The 16,039-nt window shown below is 40.4% G+C and overlaps 1 protein-coding gene across 1 annotated transcript in view; it reads left to right on the top strand.

Annotated features, from left to right (window-relative positions):
- TRPC6 (transient receptor potential cation channel subfamily C member 6) overlaps nt 1-9,338 on the top strand; it is a 70,253-nt gene extending 60,915 nt beyond the window's left edge. The window contains exons 9-12 of the mRNA XM_081326210.1: nt 919-1,122; nt 3,022-3,099; nt 4,201-4,276; nt 8,965-9,338. Coding sequence (XP_081182336.1) covers nt 919-1,122; nt 3,022-3,099; nt 4,201-4,276; nt 8,965-9,116 — 510 coding nt within the window. The 3' untranslated portion in view covers nt 9,117-9,338. The remainder of the gene's footprint in view (nt 1-918; nt 1,123-3,021; nt 3,100-4,200; nt 4,277-8,964) is intronic.
- Nucleotides 9,339-16,039: the final 6,701 nt, after the last annotated feature.

The raw sequence follows: 16,039 nt of genomic DNA, 5'->3' as shown, positions 1-16,039 counted from the left end.
TTTATGCCTAGTTTTCAAGACTGTAATTTAAGAAAGATGTTGACAGGCTAGAACGTGTCCAGAAGAAGACAAAAGAGATGATACAAAGTTTTCACAGTAAGGCTTGTGAAGAAAAGTTGTAGGTTGTTAGCTTGGGGAAGAGGCTATTTAAAATGGTGTAATACCCACCTTCTGAAGCCATAACTAGATAGTTCTCTGCCATTATAAGACATAAAAGAGCAGGATGAAATAAAAAAGAGATTTTGATTAAGTGCCAGAAGGAATCACCTGGCAAAATAAGCTAATAGACTGTGGAAAAAGAAAAGTATTTCCTAGCACTGAGCAAAAGACATTTGTTTGAATCAATCAGTGTGCTGATTTTTTAACATCTTGCTGTTTAAAAATTTGCATTCAGGCTGCTGCTTTTATTTTATTGTTTTAGTGTTGTGCTTTTTAATAACTGTAGTTAATTATATATTTAATGTATTTGCATTTCATGTATTTATTTAACAAATATGTATAGTCAGCTCCAAAAACTGACAAAATGTTGATTTAGAAGAATGACATCTATCTATTTCTTTTTACGATCCTGTAATCCCTTGAATTGGGGTGGAGCTAATTGTTTACTGGGTGGTTGCCCTTCCTGACGCCAATGAGGGGTTCGCAGCAGATATTTTTTCTTTGCGCCCAGAGACAGAGACAGAAATATCTGCTGCTACCTAGGATTATATATATGGCACTGAAAAAGTAACACATATATATTAGAAAGTGTATCTCTGTGTGTGTGTATGTGAGAGAGAGAGACAGAGAGACAGAGAGACTGCATTTGTAGGCCTGTGGACAAATCTGCAGCTCTTTAAAACAAGTGCATCTTCTCTTTTAGGTCTATGTCCCACTGCCTCAGGTAATCATTGATAGACTCTTTTGTCTGCCTTCCAGGATGATGCTGATGTAGAATGGAAGTTTGCAAGAGCGAAACTCTGGTTTTCTTATTTTGAGGAAGGCAGAACACTTCCTGTCCCTTTCAATCTGGTGCCCAGCCCCAAATCTCTGCTGTACTTTTCCCTCAGAATAAAGACGTGGATTTTTAAACTACTGTTTTGCCATAAGAAAGGTTTCCAGGAGGATGCTGAGATGAATCAGGTAACCAGCTGCCACTTCTAGAGTTACATATTTTTCATAGTTTAAGTTGGAGGAGGAAATACATGCTATTCCTACACCATTCAATACAATGGCTGCCTTAGGATGTGTGCTTTCAGCAAGTAAAATCAGCGGCTATTACAGTGCTACCCTACTGTTTCAGGAAACGAGGTAGCATATTTAGCATTGTTTAAAGTCAGCTTTTAGACTATTAGACAATTGAAAAGTGTACAGACTTTGTGCATTCTGCCACCACGTGTTCACAGACTGTAATGCAATGAAATTTCACTTGGGCCTTTTAAAATTTAACAGCCAGTCTTGAAATACTACTATATTGAAACAATTTAATGTAAGTACCTAATAAAATCTGCCTTCTGCTTTTATATCTTATTTTCACAGGGACTGAGAATTATTTCTGACTTAGTAGTGGTTTTGAGCGTTATTGTAGGAGGTCCTTGCTATTGCTGGTGGTCCTGATCTTTCCATCATCTTGAAATCTCCTGACTTTTTCAATTAGAAACATTTCCATGGATGATGTTCCTTTATTATGACTTCTTAATGGAAGTATGAGAAATCAGAAGTATAGACTGCTGAAGAGATGATTTTATGTGAAAAATAGGAATTGATGCATACCTTGTTGACGTTAGAACTAAACAGCTGCAAATACTCCAGACTTCAATCAAAATTGAGCTGAAGGGACCTTGGAGGTCTTCTAATTCAACCCTATAACATTTCAGACAGGTGGCTGTCCGGTCTTTTTTGAAACAAATTTAGAAAGAAATTCTCTTTCATAAGAGAGAGTTAGAAATGAAAAAATACAGCATAATTTTTCTGTGTAACACTAAAAATAACTACTTCTATGGATAATTTGTTCAGAGAGAATGTTAGTGAGAACATAAAGGATATCTCTTTCTGTGAGATTTTGCTTCCTGAAAACTGTGCTTCCAAAAACTGAATTTCTAAAAGAAAAAAAAACATCATACTAGTTGCATGGATGAAAAAAGTTGTAAATGGAATTGCAGTAATTATGTGGTAGTGGAGGGGAAAATGAAGGCAATTCTGGTTGAAATTCTTGGTCTATTCATCAAAACTTATTTGTATCAGGAAGTATATCTTCAGGTAGAATTAAGCTAATTAAGATAATTTATAAGTGGAGATCCAGTGGGATGAATCAAGTTTATTAAGGAATACCCCAATAACCAACTTACATGTTTAAGCTTTCTATCCTTAAAGTAAGGAAAATAAGGAGATACCAAGCTATTTCTTCCTACAATCTTCCGTTTAGGGGAATGCAGAGGAAACAGGAGTGAAGAGGGAGGGGCTTATTTTTTTTCAATTCTAAAGCTCCTATGGATTAATTAATAAATAAAATAATTAATGTTTTGGAGCTCATGTCTAATAGTTATTATCCTCAATATGACAGCTTGTTCTTCCTTTATCACATTTGTAGCTAAAGCTGCAGTCACTTGGGGAAATAAGAAATTCCAGCAAATATGAAATGCGATTTGGTTTTGAAAATGTGTTGGTCCGTGTGGACATGGTCCTCAACATAAGCTGCTTATGAAAATGTAGCTATGTTAATTTAATGAAGCAGAGTCTGGATCCTCAAAAACTATCATCAAGTTCCTAGATAAAAAAAATAGTACAGAAAACTGGATACAAAAGGCAATGAAATGAGAGGGAAATAAATAGGAATGATATATGTATACAGAATCCAGTTGTTAGTTGGTGACAATTAATATGGATAAAATAGTACAACTAAGTAAAAATATTTGCCTATTCTTCCTTGGCTTCTATTTTGGATTCCCTGCTTATCTTCTTGAAAAATCCAGCAAGTAGAAAAAAGGAAGAAAAATAAGTTGGAATTATTTAAGAAAACTTCTTAGCATTTCTTATTTTCAGGTGGAGCATAATAAGATACCATGTATAAGAAGCACAGATGATATCGACAGCTCTAATAATCCACAGAGAAAGTATCAGGTAAGTATCAACTTTTCATTTTATGCTCAACTAGATCAGTTAAAGACACAATTGTGGCATTTGCACAAGAACCTAGCCAGGTTTAACCTGTGCTTTGTGTGTGTGTGTGTGTGTGTGTGAATTATTTTGTCATATAGAGTACCAGATCTGGATTGCAGAATTTAGGATGGCCTTTATACAAAAGCAAAAGGCTAGATTTTTTAAAATTATACCTCTGTATTTTCACAGCCCAGATCTCATAACTCAACCTGTTTGGTTAGTTATGGTTTGGTGTATTCTGGAGATCTGGAAAAGAAAAATGGGTTAATTCAGTAAATTACAAATCAAGTGTGAATCCAGCCAATTGGAACCATCTGGGAAATTTAATGGACAAAATTCTGCAGAATTTTAGTATAATGTGTAAGACATAATCAGTCTTACATGAAGAAGTCACAAAGTAACTTATGAGAAGACTCAAGTATAAAAAACGCCATAAAGGAATTACCTCAGGAATTGCCATGATTCAGTTGAATCACATTAACGTATGAATTAACATAGAGTTTCCACTAGACCACGGTGTCCAATTCCCTGCTCTCTTCAAAAAAATCCAAATTAAACCATCTGAGATTGTTGGCTTTCTAAGTCTCTGTTTCAGTGCATCTAGTGAAGGAATCCCACCACCTTTTTGAACAGCCAGTTCTAACTGTTAATAAGCTTTTCCTAACTTTCAAGATGGAACCTCTCTCTATATAATTGATCTCTATTATTCCATGCCTTTTCCTTTGGGCTAGTAGACAACATATCTTGACCTCCTCTTAATAGATTACGGTTAAGTAAATCTCTTAATGGATTGTTGTTAACATGGATCACCTGGATCGCATTCAGTTTGGATCAATGAAAAAATATAGGGAAATTGTTACGATGCAGTAAATCCTATGCAGTTCAACAGGACTTCAGAGTTAATATAGTTAACATACGTGACATGGCAGTACTTCAGTAGGCATCAGTTTGGTCATAGGAAGATGCTGCATAGTTTTTGCGAGCAATCCATGCCTTAATTAGCCTGTAGGATTGGGATCCTTTCATCAAGTTAAATATATATTTTATGCTTCTCTTTTCCAGAAGATCATGAAACGTCTTATTAAACGATATGTACTGAAAGCTCAAGTAGACAGGGAGAGTGACGAAGTCAATGAAGGTGAGATTGTGGAATGGCTATAATTCTAATATTAGACAACAGAGATTTCTCATTTGTTTCTGTCACCAAGACTTTAGTTGTATCTTTGCTGCCAAACGTGTATTTTTAATCTATGGTCTATACTAGTCTTGTGCAATTATAGAAGTGTCTCCTCAAGATCACGCTGCCAAAGATTCATTAGCAAATTGATGAATAACAGAAGCAGAGTTTTCAGGTCATAAGTGCAGAAAACAGAAAATGTAAGGGTAAATGGGATCTTGGAGATCACTTATCCCAACCTACTTGCCCAATGCAGGAATCCATTATTATAGTAAAGTGTATCACATTGAGTCTTGGGCAGGCTTAATACACCTATAAATCCTCAACCTATGATCACAATTGAGCTCAAAATTTCTATTGCTAAGTGAAACATTTGTTAAGTGAGTTTTGTCCCATTTTACAACCTTTCTTGCCATAGTTGTTAAGTGAATCACTGCAATTGTTAAGTTAGTCACATGATTGTTAAGTGAATCTGGCTTCCCCATTGACTTTGCTTATCAGAAGGTCACAAAAGATGATTACAGAACCTCGGGACACTGCAACCATCATAAATATGAATCAGTTGCTAAGCATCTGAATTTTGATCACATGATCATGGAGATGCTACAGTGGTCATAAGTGTGAAAAACAGTCATAAGTCATGTTTTTCATTGCCATAATTTCAAATGGCCACTAAATGAATGTTGTAAGTCAAGGACTACCTATATCCCCAACCTTTTGGGCACCACAGACCGGTTCTGTGGAGAAAGATTTTTCCACGGACCGGAGGGGGCATGGTTTTGTGTGCTGCCTGCATCCCACGGGTGGGGCTTTGCTTGTTTGTGCGGACCAGTTGCTGGCATGCCACAGCCCGATACCGGTCCGTGGACCAGGGGTTGGGGACTCCGGACCTATATAATCTTTCCTCTAACACACAAACATGCATAGTCTCAAAAATAAAAACAATTCCCATTTATCACAAATGGTATCTTTTTCTTCTTGGGGACACTAAAAAAAGATATTTATTTTTCAAAAGCTTGATCTGCTGGTATACCAAGAGGACAGCATTTCTTTGGCTAGGAAAACTAATGCATAATTTTAAAGGTTCAAAATTAAAGAAATGTTGAGTGATCAAAATTGACGCTCGCTCCAGGAGGTTTCCAGAGCTTTGGGGCTGAAACCAGTCTCTCTCTCTCTCTGTCTCTCTCTCTCTGTCTCTCTCTCTCTCTCTCTCTCTGTATGTGTGTGTGTGTGTGTGTGACAGAGAGAGAGAGAGAGAATAGAAAAAGACAATTTTTTTCCACTGACTGGCTGAAGCATAGGAGGGACAGGAAATGAAGGAGTTGGGAGCAAGGACTAAGGTATTCCAACTCCACTAATGAACAACCTTCAGGTAGCCCTTATTTAAAAGGGATGCGGTGGCTCAGTGGGTTAGGACGCTGAGTCTGTTGATCAGGTCGGCAGTTTGGCGGGTCGAATCCCGAGTGCCGCGTAACAGAGTGAGCGCCTGTTACTCATCCCAGCTTCTGCCAACCTAGCAGTTTGAAAGCATGTAAAAATGCAAGTAGAAAAATAGGGACCACTACAGTGGGAAGGTAACAGCGCTCCGTGCGCCTTTGGCGTCTAGTCATGCCGGCCACATGACCACGGAGACGTCCTCGGACAAGCGCTAGCTCTTGGGCTTTGAAACGGAGATGAGCACCGGCCCCTAGAGTCGGAAACGACTAGCACACATTTGCGGGGGAACCTTTACCTTTACCTTTAGCCCTTATTTAACAATCACAATTGGGCCTGGAATTTAAGTCATAAGTCAGGGCAGTTCTTAAGTGGGTTACCTCATGACTTGATTCTATTTTATGGGCATTTTTACAGTGGCCTTAAAGCAAGTCACCAGAGTTTTAAATGAACCACGTGCTCTTTAAGGAAACACAGAATATCTAATGGACATTTTTGCTATTTTCTGCTAGAAAACGGTGAAAAATATCACAAATTGCTGGTATGCAATTTGCAACTGGTTGTAAATGCAGGCTGGTTGCCAAACTACCGACATGTGGTCATTTAATTATTTATAAATTTTATTTGCTGCCCATCTTGTATCCAGCGACTGGGCAGCTCGCAACACAGAAAGACGGAAAAACATTAAAAAATCATAGATCATAAAAAATGCAGCAGATAAAATGTTTTATGACAGTTGGAACAGATTTAGACACTTTAAAGCACCCTTTTAAGGCCATCATAACTTCAAACAGTTGTTAAGCAACAGGTCATTAAGCGAGGACTATTTATGTTGTATTGCTGATGGTAGGGGAACAGATCTCTTTTTATAAGAGGAACAGCACTGTAGCTTCTAGGAAAGCAATTTCAAGAGATTAAAAACACTTCAGGAGGGAAAAAGAAATGCAGAGTTTCTCTTCAAATGTAAACAGGTGTTAGGACAGTTGCTAGCAGTGGTGCTAGTAATATTGATCCCCATAGCACTAAAATCTACCATCTGCAAAAAGATACTGGATAGAGAGGATGAATTCTGACCTCTTGTCACCTGTTCAAGATACTGAACCAAGGTGATATTGGGTAGGAGGGGGAGCAATGACTGGCATCATTAAACCACTGCCCTGAAAATAACCATGGTATATGAATGGCCCCTGGCGGTGCAGTGGTTAAAGTACAGTATTGCAGGCAAACTCTCCCCACAGCCTGGAGTTCAATCCTGACGGGGCTCAAGGTTGACTCAGCCTTTCATCCTTCTGAGTTTGGTAAAATGAGGACCCAGATTGTTGGGGGCAATAAGTGCTTTGTAAACCAGCTCAGTGGGTTAGGACGCTGAGCTTGTCGATCAGATGGTCGGCAGTTTGGTGGGTTGAATCCCGAGTGCCGCGTAACAGAGTGAGCGCCTGTTACTCGTCCCAGCTTCTGCCAACCTAGCAGTTCGAAAGCACGTAAAAATGCAAGTAGAAAAATAGGGACCACTACGGTGGGAAGGTAACAGCGTTCCGTGCGCCTTTGGTGTCTAGTCATGCCGGCCACATGACCACGGAGACGTCCTCGGACAAGCGCTGGCTCTTCGGCTTTGAAATAGAGATGAGCACCGGCCCCTAGAGTTGGAAACGACTAGCACGCATGTGCGGGGGAACCTTTACCTTTACCTTAAACCAGCCAGAGAGTGCTGCAGTGCACTATGGGATGGTATATAATGCTATTACTATTGCTATATGTTGTGCAGGCAATGCCACCAGTGATCTTCTCATTATAGAGGAGACTGGGAAGGGCTCAAAGGTTGATGGGGAGGCCAGCGCTTTTATATATTGTATCTTTTTTTTCTTCCTCCTGGCTGTATGTTTGAGTCTGCAGTGGATGCAGAAACCCGATCCCCACAGTTTGTAACAGGATACAGAGTCTCAATCTGCAAGTCATAAAGTGAGCTCTGGGTAGACGTGGACAGAATAGAATTCCATCCTTGACTGAAAAACTAAAGAAATGGGCAGGTCTCTGATGTAAAAAATGTTGGAAGTTTCCAGCAGACTTGATTTTCCCCCAAAAGGAATTAATTACATGTTGGGCAGCCAGTCTGTCGCAAGGCTTTTAAATAGTGCTTTGATGCCAGAGGCAAGGCAAGATAAGATGTGAAATTGTTGGAATAACAAGGCCGGTTAGCATCTTCTCTGAACTACAGAGGTGGGTTTCCCAATCTAATCCTTTCCTGAAAGTTGAGGCTAAGACTTGGGAGGCAAATACCACTCTGTGCTCTTTGGATGGAAAGCAGAACATAAAACAAACCAACAAATAAAGGCTCACCCTTTTTCTTGTGCATTATATGCAGTCATCAACCTACAACCACAAATGAAAGCAGAAGTGAGTCAATTCCCAATTTTACAATCTTTTTGACCACAGTTATTAAGGAGATCACTGCAATTGGTCGTCAAGCAAATCCAGCTTTGGATTTGACTTTGTTAGAAGCCAGCTGGGATGGTCACAAATGGCAATCACATGACCCCAGTAGGCTACAACCATTGTAAATATATTCTGATTACCAAGTGCCAGAATTTTGATCCTGTGACCTGGAGAATGTTCCAATAGTCATAAGTGTGAAGACCAAACGTAAGTCACTTGCTTCAGTGCCGTTGTAACTTTGAATGATTGCTAAATGAATGGTTGTAAGTAAGACAAGAACAAACAATCATTTTTAAGTATGACAAACCAAAGCAGAGGGCTAAAACTTCCCACTGTAAAACAAATAAAAATAGAATGTGTCTTATATCAGATAGCATTCTTGGAAACAAAGATGATATTGGAATCTGATGCCCCAAACCTCCATTATTTGGTTAAAAATAGCTCCTGTCAGGGATCCATATATTGTAGATGCGAAAGGCAAGGATCCTAATATCAATATAGCCAAAGTTTATCAAATACTGGAGAAGCTATCCAAAATAGTGGCGGAGTTAGCTTTGCTCCAAGATCCAACATTAAACCTTATTTCTCTTTCTAGTAAAGATTCTCTATTCCTGGGGGGGAAAAATAACCCATCTCTTTTGAAAAACAGATTTGTTATTAAAAGTAATAATAATGCAAAGGTTTTATTACCTTCATTATTGGTGTTTTATTTATTAGCTTCCCTCTGGAAATAGGTCCTTGATTCCTATATTCCTAAGCCTTTGATCTTTTCTCTTTTACAGGTGAACTGAAAGAAATTAAACAGGACATCTCAAGCCTTCGATATGAGCTCCTTGAAGAAAAATCACAGAACACAGAAGACCTGGCAGAACTTGTCAGAAAACTTGGAGAGAAACTGTGTATTGAACCAAAGCAGGAACAAAGCAGCAGATAGCACGAACTTTTTTCTGAAAAGGAGAAGAAGCAGAAATTCTCCAAGCTGACAGACCCAATGAAAGCCATATCAGTGTTGCCTCCCCTTTGTTCTCCTTCAAACTTAAATGACACTTTTACAGCAGACTCACCTTGAATGGATTTTTTTATTACTATTTGTAACAGGGGAAAAACAGCATTTGACTGAGTTGTTCAATCCCATGCACCAAAGGAGAGAGAGAAAAAACCCTTCAAAAATAATCTTAAAATTAAAAAAAGACACAAAACACAGTTTCATAAACTGTATGACTTTAACTGCTGGACTCTGTTAACATCAAGTTCTTTTTCACATATACAATATGTTCAAACGCACATATCTTATATCTTACTTGTATCTGTAATCATAGTCCATTAAAATAAAGTGAGGTTACAATAAATTAGGTAGGAATAGAGTTCCGGTCTTTAAAAAAAAATTGAACCTCCTTTAACTAAACAGAGATATGATTAAATTGTCAATTAACCAAAGAGATGAATTTCATTGTCAGTATAAAGGCTTAGGGTGGATGAAAGATAGGTTCAAAAGAATACATCTAGAAATTGTTGTGTAACTCTAAAACTACTGTACCACAATACCACAGGTATCACTATAGTTAGTCCTCAACATATAACCATAATTGAGCCTGGAATTACAGTCATAGGTCAAGATGGTCATTAAATGGGTCATCACATGATTGTCCCTGATTTTATTTTTACAGTGGTTGTTAAGTGAATGTGTGATGATCGTAAAGTGCTGCAGTTGTTAAGCAAACATTTTGATTGCTAACTGAATACTGTGCTTCATAAGCAAATCTTTGGTTTGCAATGGGTGCTTTGTGGTGGGAACTAGAAGTAAACACCAGTTTCTGTTCAAAAATGTCATAAATCGCAGTCACATAACTGCAGGATACTGCAAACAACCATAAACATGGTTAGGTTGCCAAGCACCCAAAATGCAAGCATATGACTGCAAGGGAGGAGGAAGTTTGAATACAAGTCATGAATGCCTTTTAGGGGGTCTGTCATAACTTCAAATGGCAGCTAAGCGCCGGTCAGTTGAGGACAACCTGTATTGTAAAGTAATTTTTCTAAGGAATTTAAACAAAAGTATTTTAACTAACTTGGCCTAACAAAAATGTCTTAAGAGACCTAGTTCTCCTGTTAGAAAATTATCTTATATGGCATTGTTTGCAGAATGGGCTAAACCAGTGGTTCTCAACCTTTTCTTCACCATGGACACCCCCCCCCCTTTTAAATACCTTTTGTGGTCACGTACCATGGCCACGGACCTCCAAGACTTAACTCAAGATTTAAATCATAACATTTCTTCCAGCCTTAGCAGATCCCCTGTGACGATATCACGGTCTCCCAGGAGTCGGTGGACCACAGGTTGAGAATCACTGGGCTAAACCATGCCATGTAGAGATACAATAACCATCTCACACACAAAAGATTATGTTACCAAGTTTTTAAAAAGCTGAATAATGTTTAATCACCTATATGTATAAATTATGGTAGGGTTACATTTATACGTTTATTATAAAGTGTATGGAGCTGTTTGCACGATGTGAAAAGCCGGATTTATTCATTATCAGGAAACACACATTTCTCTCTGGGGCTTTGGCATACAATGAAATGAAAGTGAAGAAATAGCCTTCTAGGTATGAAAAAGGTAAGGTAAAGGTAAAGGTTCCCCGCACATGCGTGCTAGTTGTTTCCAACTCTAGGGGCCAGTGCTCATCTCCGTTTCAAAGCCAAAGAGCCAGCGCTTTGTCCAAGGATGTCTCCGTGGTCATGTGGCCGGCATGACTAGACGCCAAAGGCGCACAGAACACTGTTACCTTCCCACCGTAGTGGTCCCTATTTTTCTACTTAAATTTTTACATGCTTTCGAACTGCTAGGTTGGCAGAAGCTGGGATGAGTAACAGGATGAGTAACTCTGCTAGGCGGCACTTGGGATTCGACCCGCCAAACTGCCGACCTTCTGATCGGCAAGCTCAGCATCCTAACCCACTGAGCCACTGCGTCCCTTCTAGGTAGGAAACTTAAGGCTTATTTTGTCACATAAATGCAGTGTAGAAGCCATAAACACCTAAGGCTCAAAAGGAAAAATGATTGGGAAATACATAGTTGATTCTGAAAATCAGTGTTTCTCAAACTTGGCCATTTGAACATGGATGGACTTCAACTCCCAGAATTCCCCAGCCAGCTGTGCCAGGTCCACTCATTTTCAAGTGGCTATGGTTGAGAAACACTGCTGAAAAGCATAAAATTACTGTTTTTCAAGTGAAGTTTATATGTGAGTATTCATACATCTTCACTCTGCTCTGGCTTTTAAATAGCTATTATTTCAGCATTAATATCTCGTGCTGTAGAGTGGAAGGTGTAGATTCAGTCCAAATCTTTCAGCTGGATTTATTTCTACTCAGTATTGGAGATACTGGAAAATATAAATTTATTGTCCTCCGCAACTATACTAAAATACTTACTTTAGTATGCAATCCCTCTGCAGGGACTAGAAGTCTTCCAAAGTCCCTTCCAAATCTAATCCGGAATGGGCAGGGGCGCCGCTCTTTGAGGAAGCTGCCGCGGCCCGTCTGCTAAGCTGCCGCTTTCGGCAGCTTCACAAGACGGGCCGTGGCAGCTTCCTGAAAGAGCGGCACCGCTGCCCATTCGCGCGGAGGTGCGCGCGCAACTCCGGTCGTTCGGAGAGGTGCGCGCGCACCTCTCGGAATGGGCAGGGGCGCCGCTCTTTGAGGAAGCTGCCGCGGCCCGTCTGCTAAGCTGCCGCTTTCGGCAGCTTCACAGACGGGCCGCGGCAGCTTCCTGAAAGAGCGGCACCGCTGCCCATTCGCGCGGAGGTACGCGCGCACCTCTCCAAACGGGCGGTGCCACTCTCCATTTGGAGAGGTGCGCGCGCACCACTGCCCGTTGGAAGAGGTGCGCGCGCACCGGGCGGCTGGGAGCCGCAAGAGACGGCTCAAAGAGCCGCATGCGGCTCCGGAGCCGCAGGTTGCCGACCTGTGGCCTAGGAGAACGCTAAATACCATTTATTTGTAATCATATAGGGCCGTGGTGGCAAACCTATGGCACACGTGCCACAGGTAGCACACAAAGCCCTCTCTGTGGGCACGCGTGCCTTCGCCCCAGTCCTAGGCCTTCAGCTGGGTTTTATAAAACCTTTTCGCTTTAGGCGTCCGTCGCCATGTGCAAAAAAAAAAAAAGGTTCAATCAATCAATTTCAACTTCTCATGGGGAAAAAAAAGATCTCGCAAAGTTGGAATTGATTGATTGAACTTTTTAGTCCCACCCAGTCTACTCTTACCACCGCGGCCACGCCCACCCAACGGGCCACGCCCACCCAACGGGCCACGCCCACCCGGCACCTAATGATACATAAGTGGGTTTTGGGTTGCAGTTTGGGCACTCGGTCTCTAAAAGGTTTGCCATCACTGATATAGGGCAATAGGGCTACAAGAAAAGGGTTAAGTATCCCCATTCTCTCCACTAATTCTGATCTGTGGTATTAAAATGAAACAGACGAAATAACACACATCAGAATGAACTCTATTCAATTTCTGTTGGAATGAAGTTGCAACAATACCCAAAACAGCTTGAGAAACAGGTAGGAAAACCTGGCAAGAGAAAACTGATCAAAAGTCCCTCTATTTTAGTCCTTGGCATAGACTTTGATCTCCAGCATCTCCGCCAGCTGTTTCCTATCTCTCTGAGTCATCCTCTTTGACTCATTCAGAGTAAGCAGGGGATAGATTATTTAGCTATATATTTTAAGCTCTGACCTTTTGCAAAGAGATTTCCTTACAGAGTTCTGCATGTGTTTAGCCCTGTGATATATCTTAATGGTGGGAGCAAAGGCCTTGGCAGGGCCCTCGAAATGATAACTGTTTTAAATAGCCCAATGTTGTATTGAAGTGCTGTGTTATCTCTTGGTTGACCTGTGATTGAACATATATATATTTCGGGAATATAGGACCAGCAATATCTCTGAAGAGCATGTCCTGCACAGTATGCTTCCTGTAAAGAAGAACTCAAGGACCTTGACTAAGAGGTTGAGTTAAATAATCCAAGTATATTTTGCCACAAGTATTTAGAGAAAGGAGTAGTAAATTAGACATTCTGCTACCAACGCTGGATCAGCAGACTGCTACTAATAGGGAGACAATCTGTTAAGATAAAGCTATATAGTCACCCCAAGACTATATAAAAAAGTATAGGTAGTCCTCGACTTACAACCACAATTGAGCCCAAAATTTCTGTTGCTAAGTGAGACAATTGACAAGTGACTTTGCCCCATTTTACCACCACAGTTGCTAAGTGAATCCCTGCAGTTGTTAAGTTAGTAACACGATTCTTAAGTGAATCTGGTTTTTCACCATTGATTTTGCTTATCAGAACGTTACAAATGGTGATCATAGGATCCCAGGACACTGCAGCCGTCATAAATACGAGTCAGTATGAATTTTGATCACATGACCATGAGGACGCTGCAACGGTCGCAAATGTGAAAAATGGTCATAAGTCACTTTTCTCCCCCAGGGCCATCGTAACTCTGAATGGTCACTAAATGAACTGTTGTAAGTTGAAGACTTACCTGAACTTGAGGTGATCGATCTCCTGTAGCCAAATATCAATAGAGATCCTCAGGTTTCAGTACTGAACTGGATGGATCATGCAAAGAAAGAGAAAGAAAATAGAAATGAAATGTAGGTGGGTCTACATGTACCTGGGTCTGAGGAACTGATTGACTGGTTGAGTGCAACCAAGTCTTGGTTGACTCTTGGTGGCCATATAGATAGATTTCTCACCATGGGTAATCTGTCCCTGAGTAAATCCTTCAGCTTTGCCCCCAGTGCATTCATTACTGATGTAACAGTTCATTCACTTTGCTGCTGGTTGCCATCTTCCTCTCTTTCCTTCCATCTTTCCCAGCATTACGGCCTTTTCCAGTTTATTCAATTATCTATGGCTAGGAATGTGCAGAGAATACCCATCAGGCAAGCAAATACATTTCCAATATGACTGGGGCTGAATCTGAACCTCTGCACTCTTTATTAAGTAAATAGGGGAAGAAGAGATCATTAGAAGCTTGGAAGATCGGTATGAAAATTACTAAATTGACTCCTGGAAAGGCCTGTGATTGCATGATATCAGAAGGAAAGGAAGGAATTTAAATCTAGTTTATACTATTTACTATAGATACTTTTAGCTTTAGGTTAGGATGTATTTCAACTCCCAAGAGCAAAATAGGAAGAATCTGATCTTTTGCAGACATAAAGAAAAAATTAGAACTATATTATGTAAACTCTGTTTTGTACAACAGAAGTTTCAAGCAGGGCTTTTTCTCAGCCTGCCTTGCAAATGCAACAGACAGACTCTTAAGGTTGTAACACTGGAGAGTTGTGACACAGCAGGTTGTAACGCTGGAGAGTCTGACACAGAACTGAGTAGGTAGGATGAAGGTTGGGAAGATGCAAGAGATCATTTAGGAAATCGTACCTCTATTAAAGCATTATTGTGAAAACGCAACCACTCTTTCCATACCCTGCCTCCTCACACAGGGTTGATTTTTAGTCCGTGTGTGTGTTCGTGGGGAATTGGAATACGCTTCATAATAGTATTGCTTTCTCTTAAAGTAGTTTTGATACATAAAAGGTAATGATAGTCTCAAATCAAAAGGGTGGAACACAGGGTGTGTTTTTAAAAAAACGCAACTGAAGATCCATCTCTTTTATTTAAGTGTTTATCAAATTTAGAGACCACCCATTCATTCATCGGACAAATCTGGGTGGTGATTTGATCTTGATGTTTTTACTTTGCTTGCCAAAAAGCCACATTCAACTTCTGAGCCAAATTTGGCTTCTGCTGACTACTTGATACCACCTATCCAGTTTCCTTTAGGTGCTACAAAAATGATTTGCTACTCACTTACCTCTTTTGGATGATAATTTTCTCAGCTTCTCAGTCTTGCACCAATTACTGGGTGAATGATGAATTGTGCCTTGCTGATACATTTGCAGACATCTGGTGCAGTTTTACACTGTCTCATAGTAATTGAGCTCCTTCTTATTTACTCTTCAGTCAGTGAGTGTCCCATCAAAACAATCAAAGATGCAAATAAGCACAACAAAATGTGGCTTATCAGGGTAACTGGTTCTTGGGTGAGATGTTTTGCATTCAGATGGTCAGATAAGCCCTGGCATCTCTACCTAGAGATGGAAAACTCCTTTATGAAATAGGAGCCATCAACAGTGGTAAGAATAATAGGCTAAATATACTACAATCTGACTCAATGTAAGGCATTCCCTGCAGAACAACATCAGGATTATGGAATGAAATAAGTGTGGGAAGTCAGCCCCACAGAGAAGGAAATGTTAAAAGGGCAGAAAAATATATTTCCTCAAAGGATCTTGATAGCCCCAGGTCTTCCTCCCCCAAGCAGAAACCAGCTCTGTAGAAATGCAGATGTAAACCATCCAGAAGGTTGGAGGCCTCCAGCTAGAAGATTAAGAAGACAAAGACACCTAAAATCTACACACTCCACCCAAATTCTAAGACAGGACAGATGCCAAAGGGCACACCCAGACTCAGGTCAGAATACATGACACAGGAAATACAAAGTCTCAAACAGGAACAGGAAACAACTCCAGCGTGCCTGGCTGAGGAATTCTGGGAGTTGAAGTCCACAAGTCATAAAAGGGCCAAGTTTGAAGACCCCTGCCATAGAATCACAGGGCTGGAATGAATCTTGGAGGTCTTGTAATCCAGGACTTTGCCCAAGACAGGAAAACTTATACAATTGTGGACAAATGTCTGTCCAATTCCCCCCCCCCTCAAACTTCCAGTGATGGAGCAACCACAACTCCAGGAGGCAAGCTACTCCACTGGTT

This window comes from Vipera berus (genome assembly GCF_964194415.1).
Source record: "Vipera berus genome assembly, chromosome: 4".
Lineage (NCBI taxonomy): Eukaryota > Metazoa > Chordata > Lepidosauria > Squamata > Viperidae > Vipera > Vipera berus.
The sequence above is the reverse complement of the archived record's forward strand: the minus strand, read 5'-3'. Positions and strand labels throughout refer to the sequence as shown.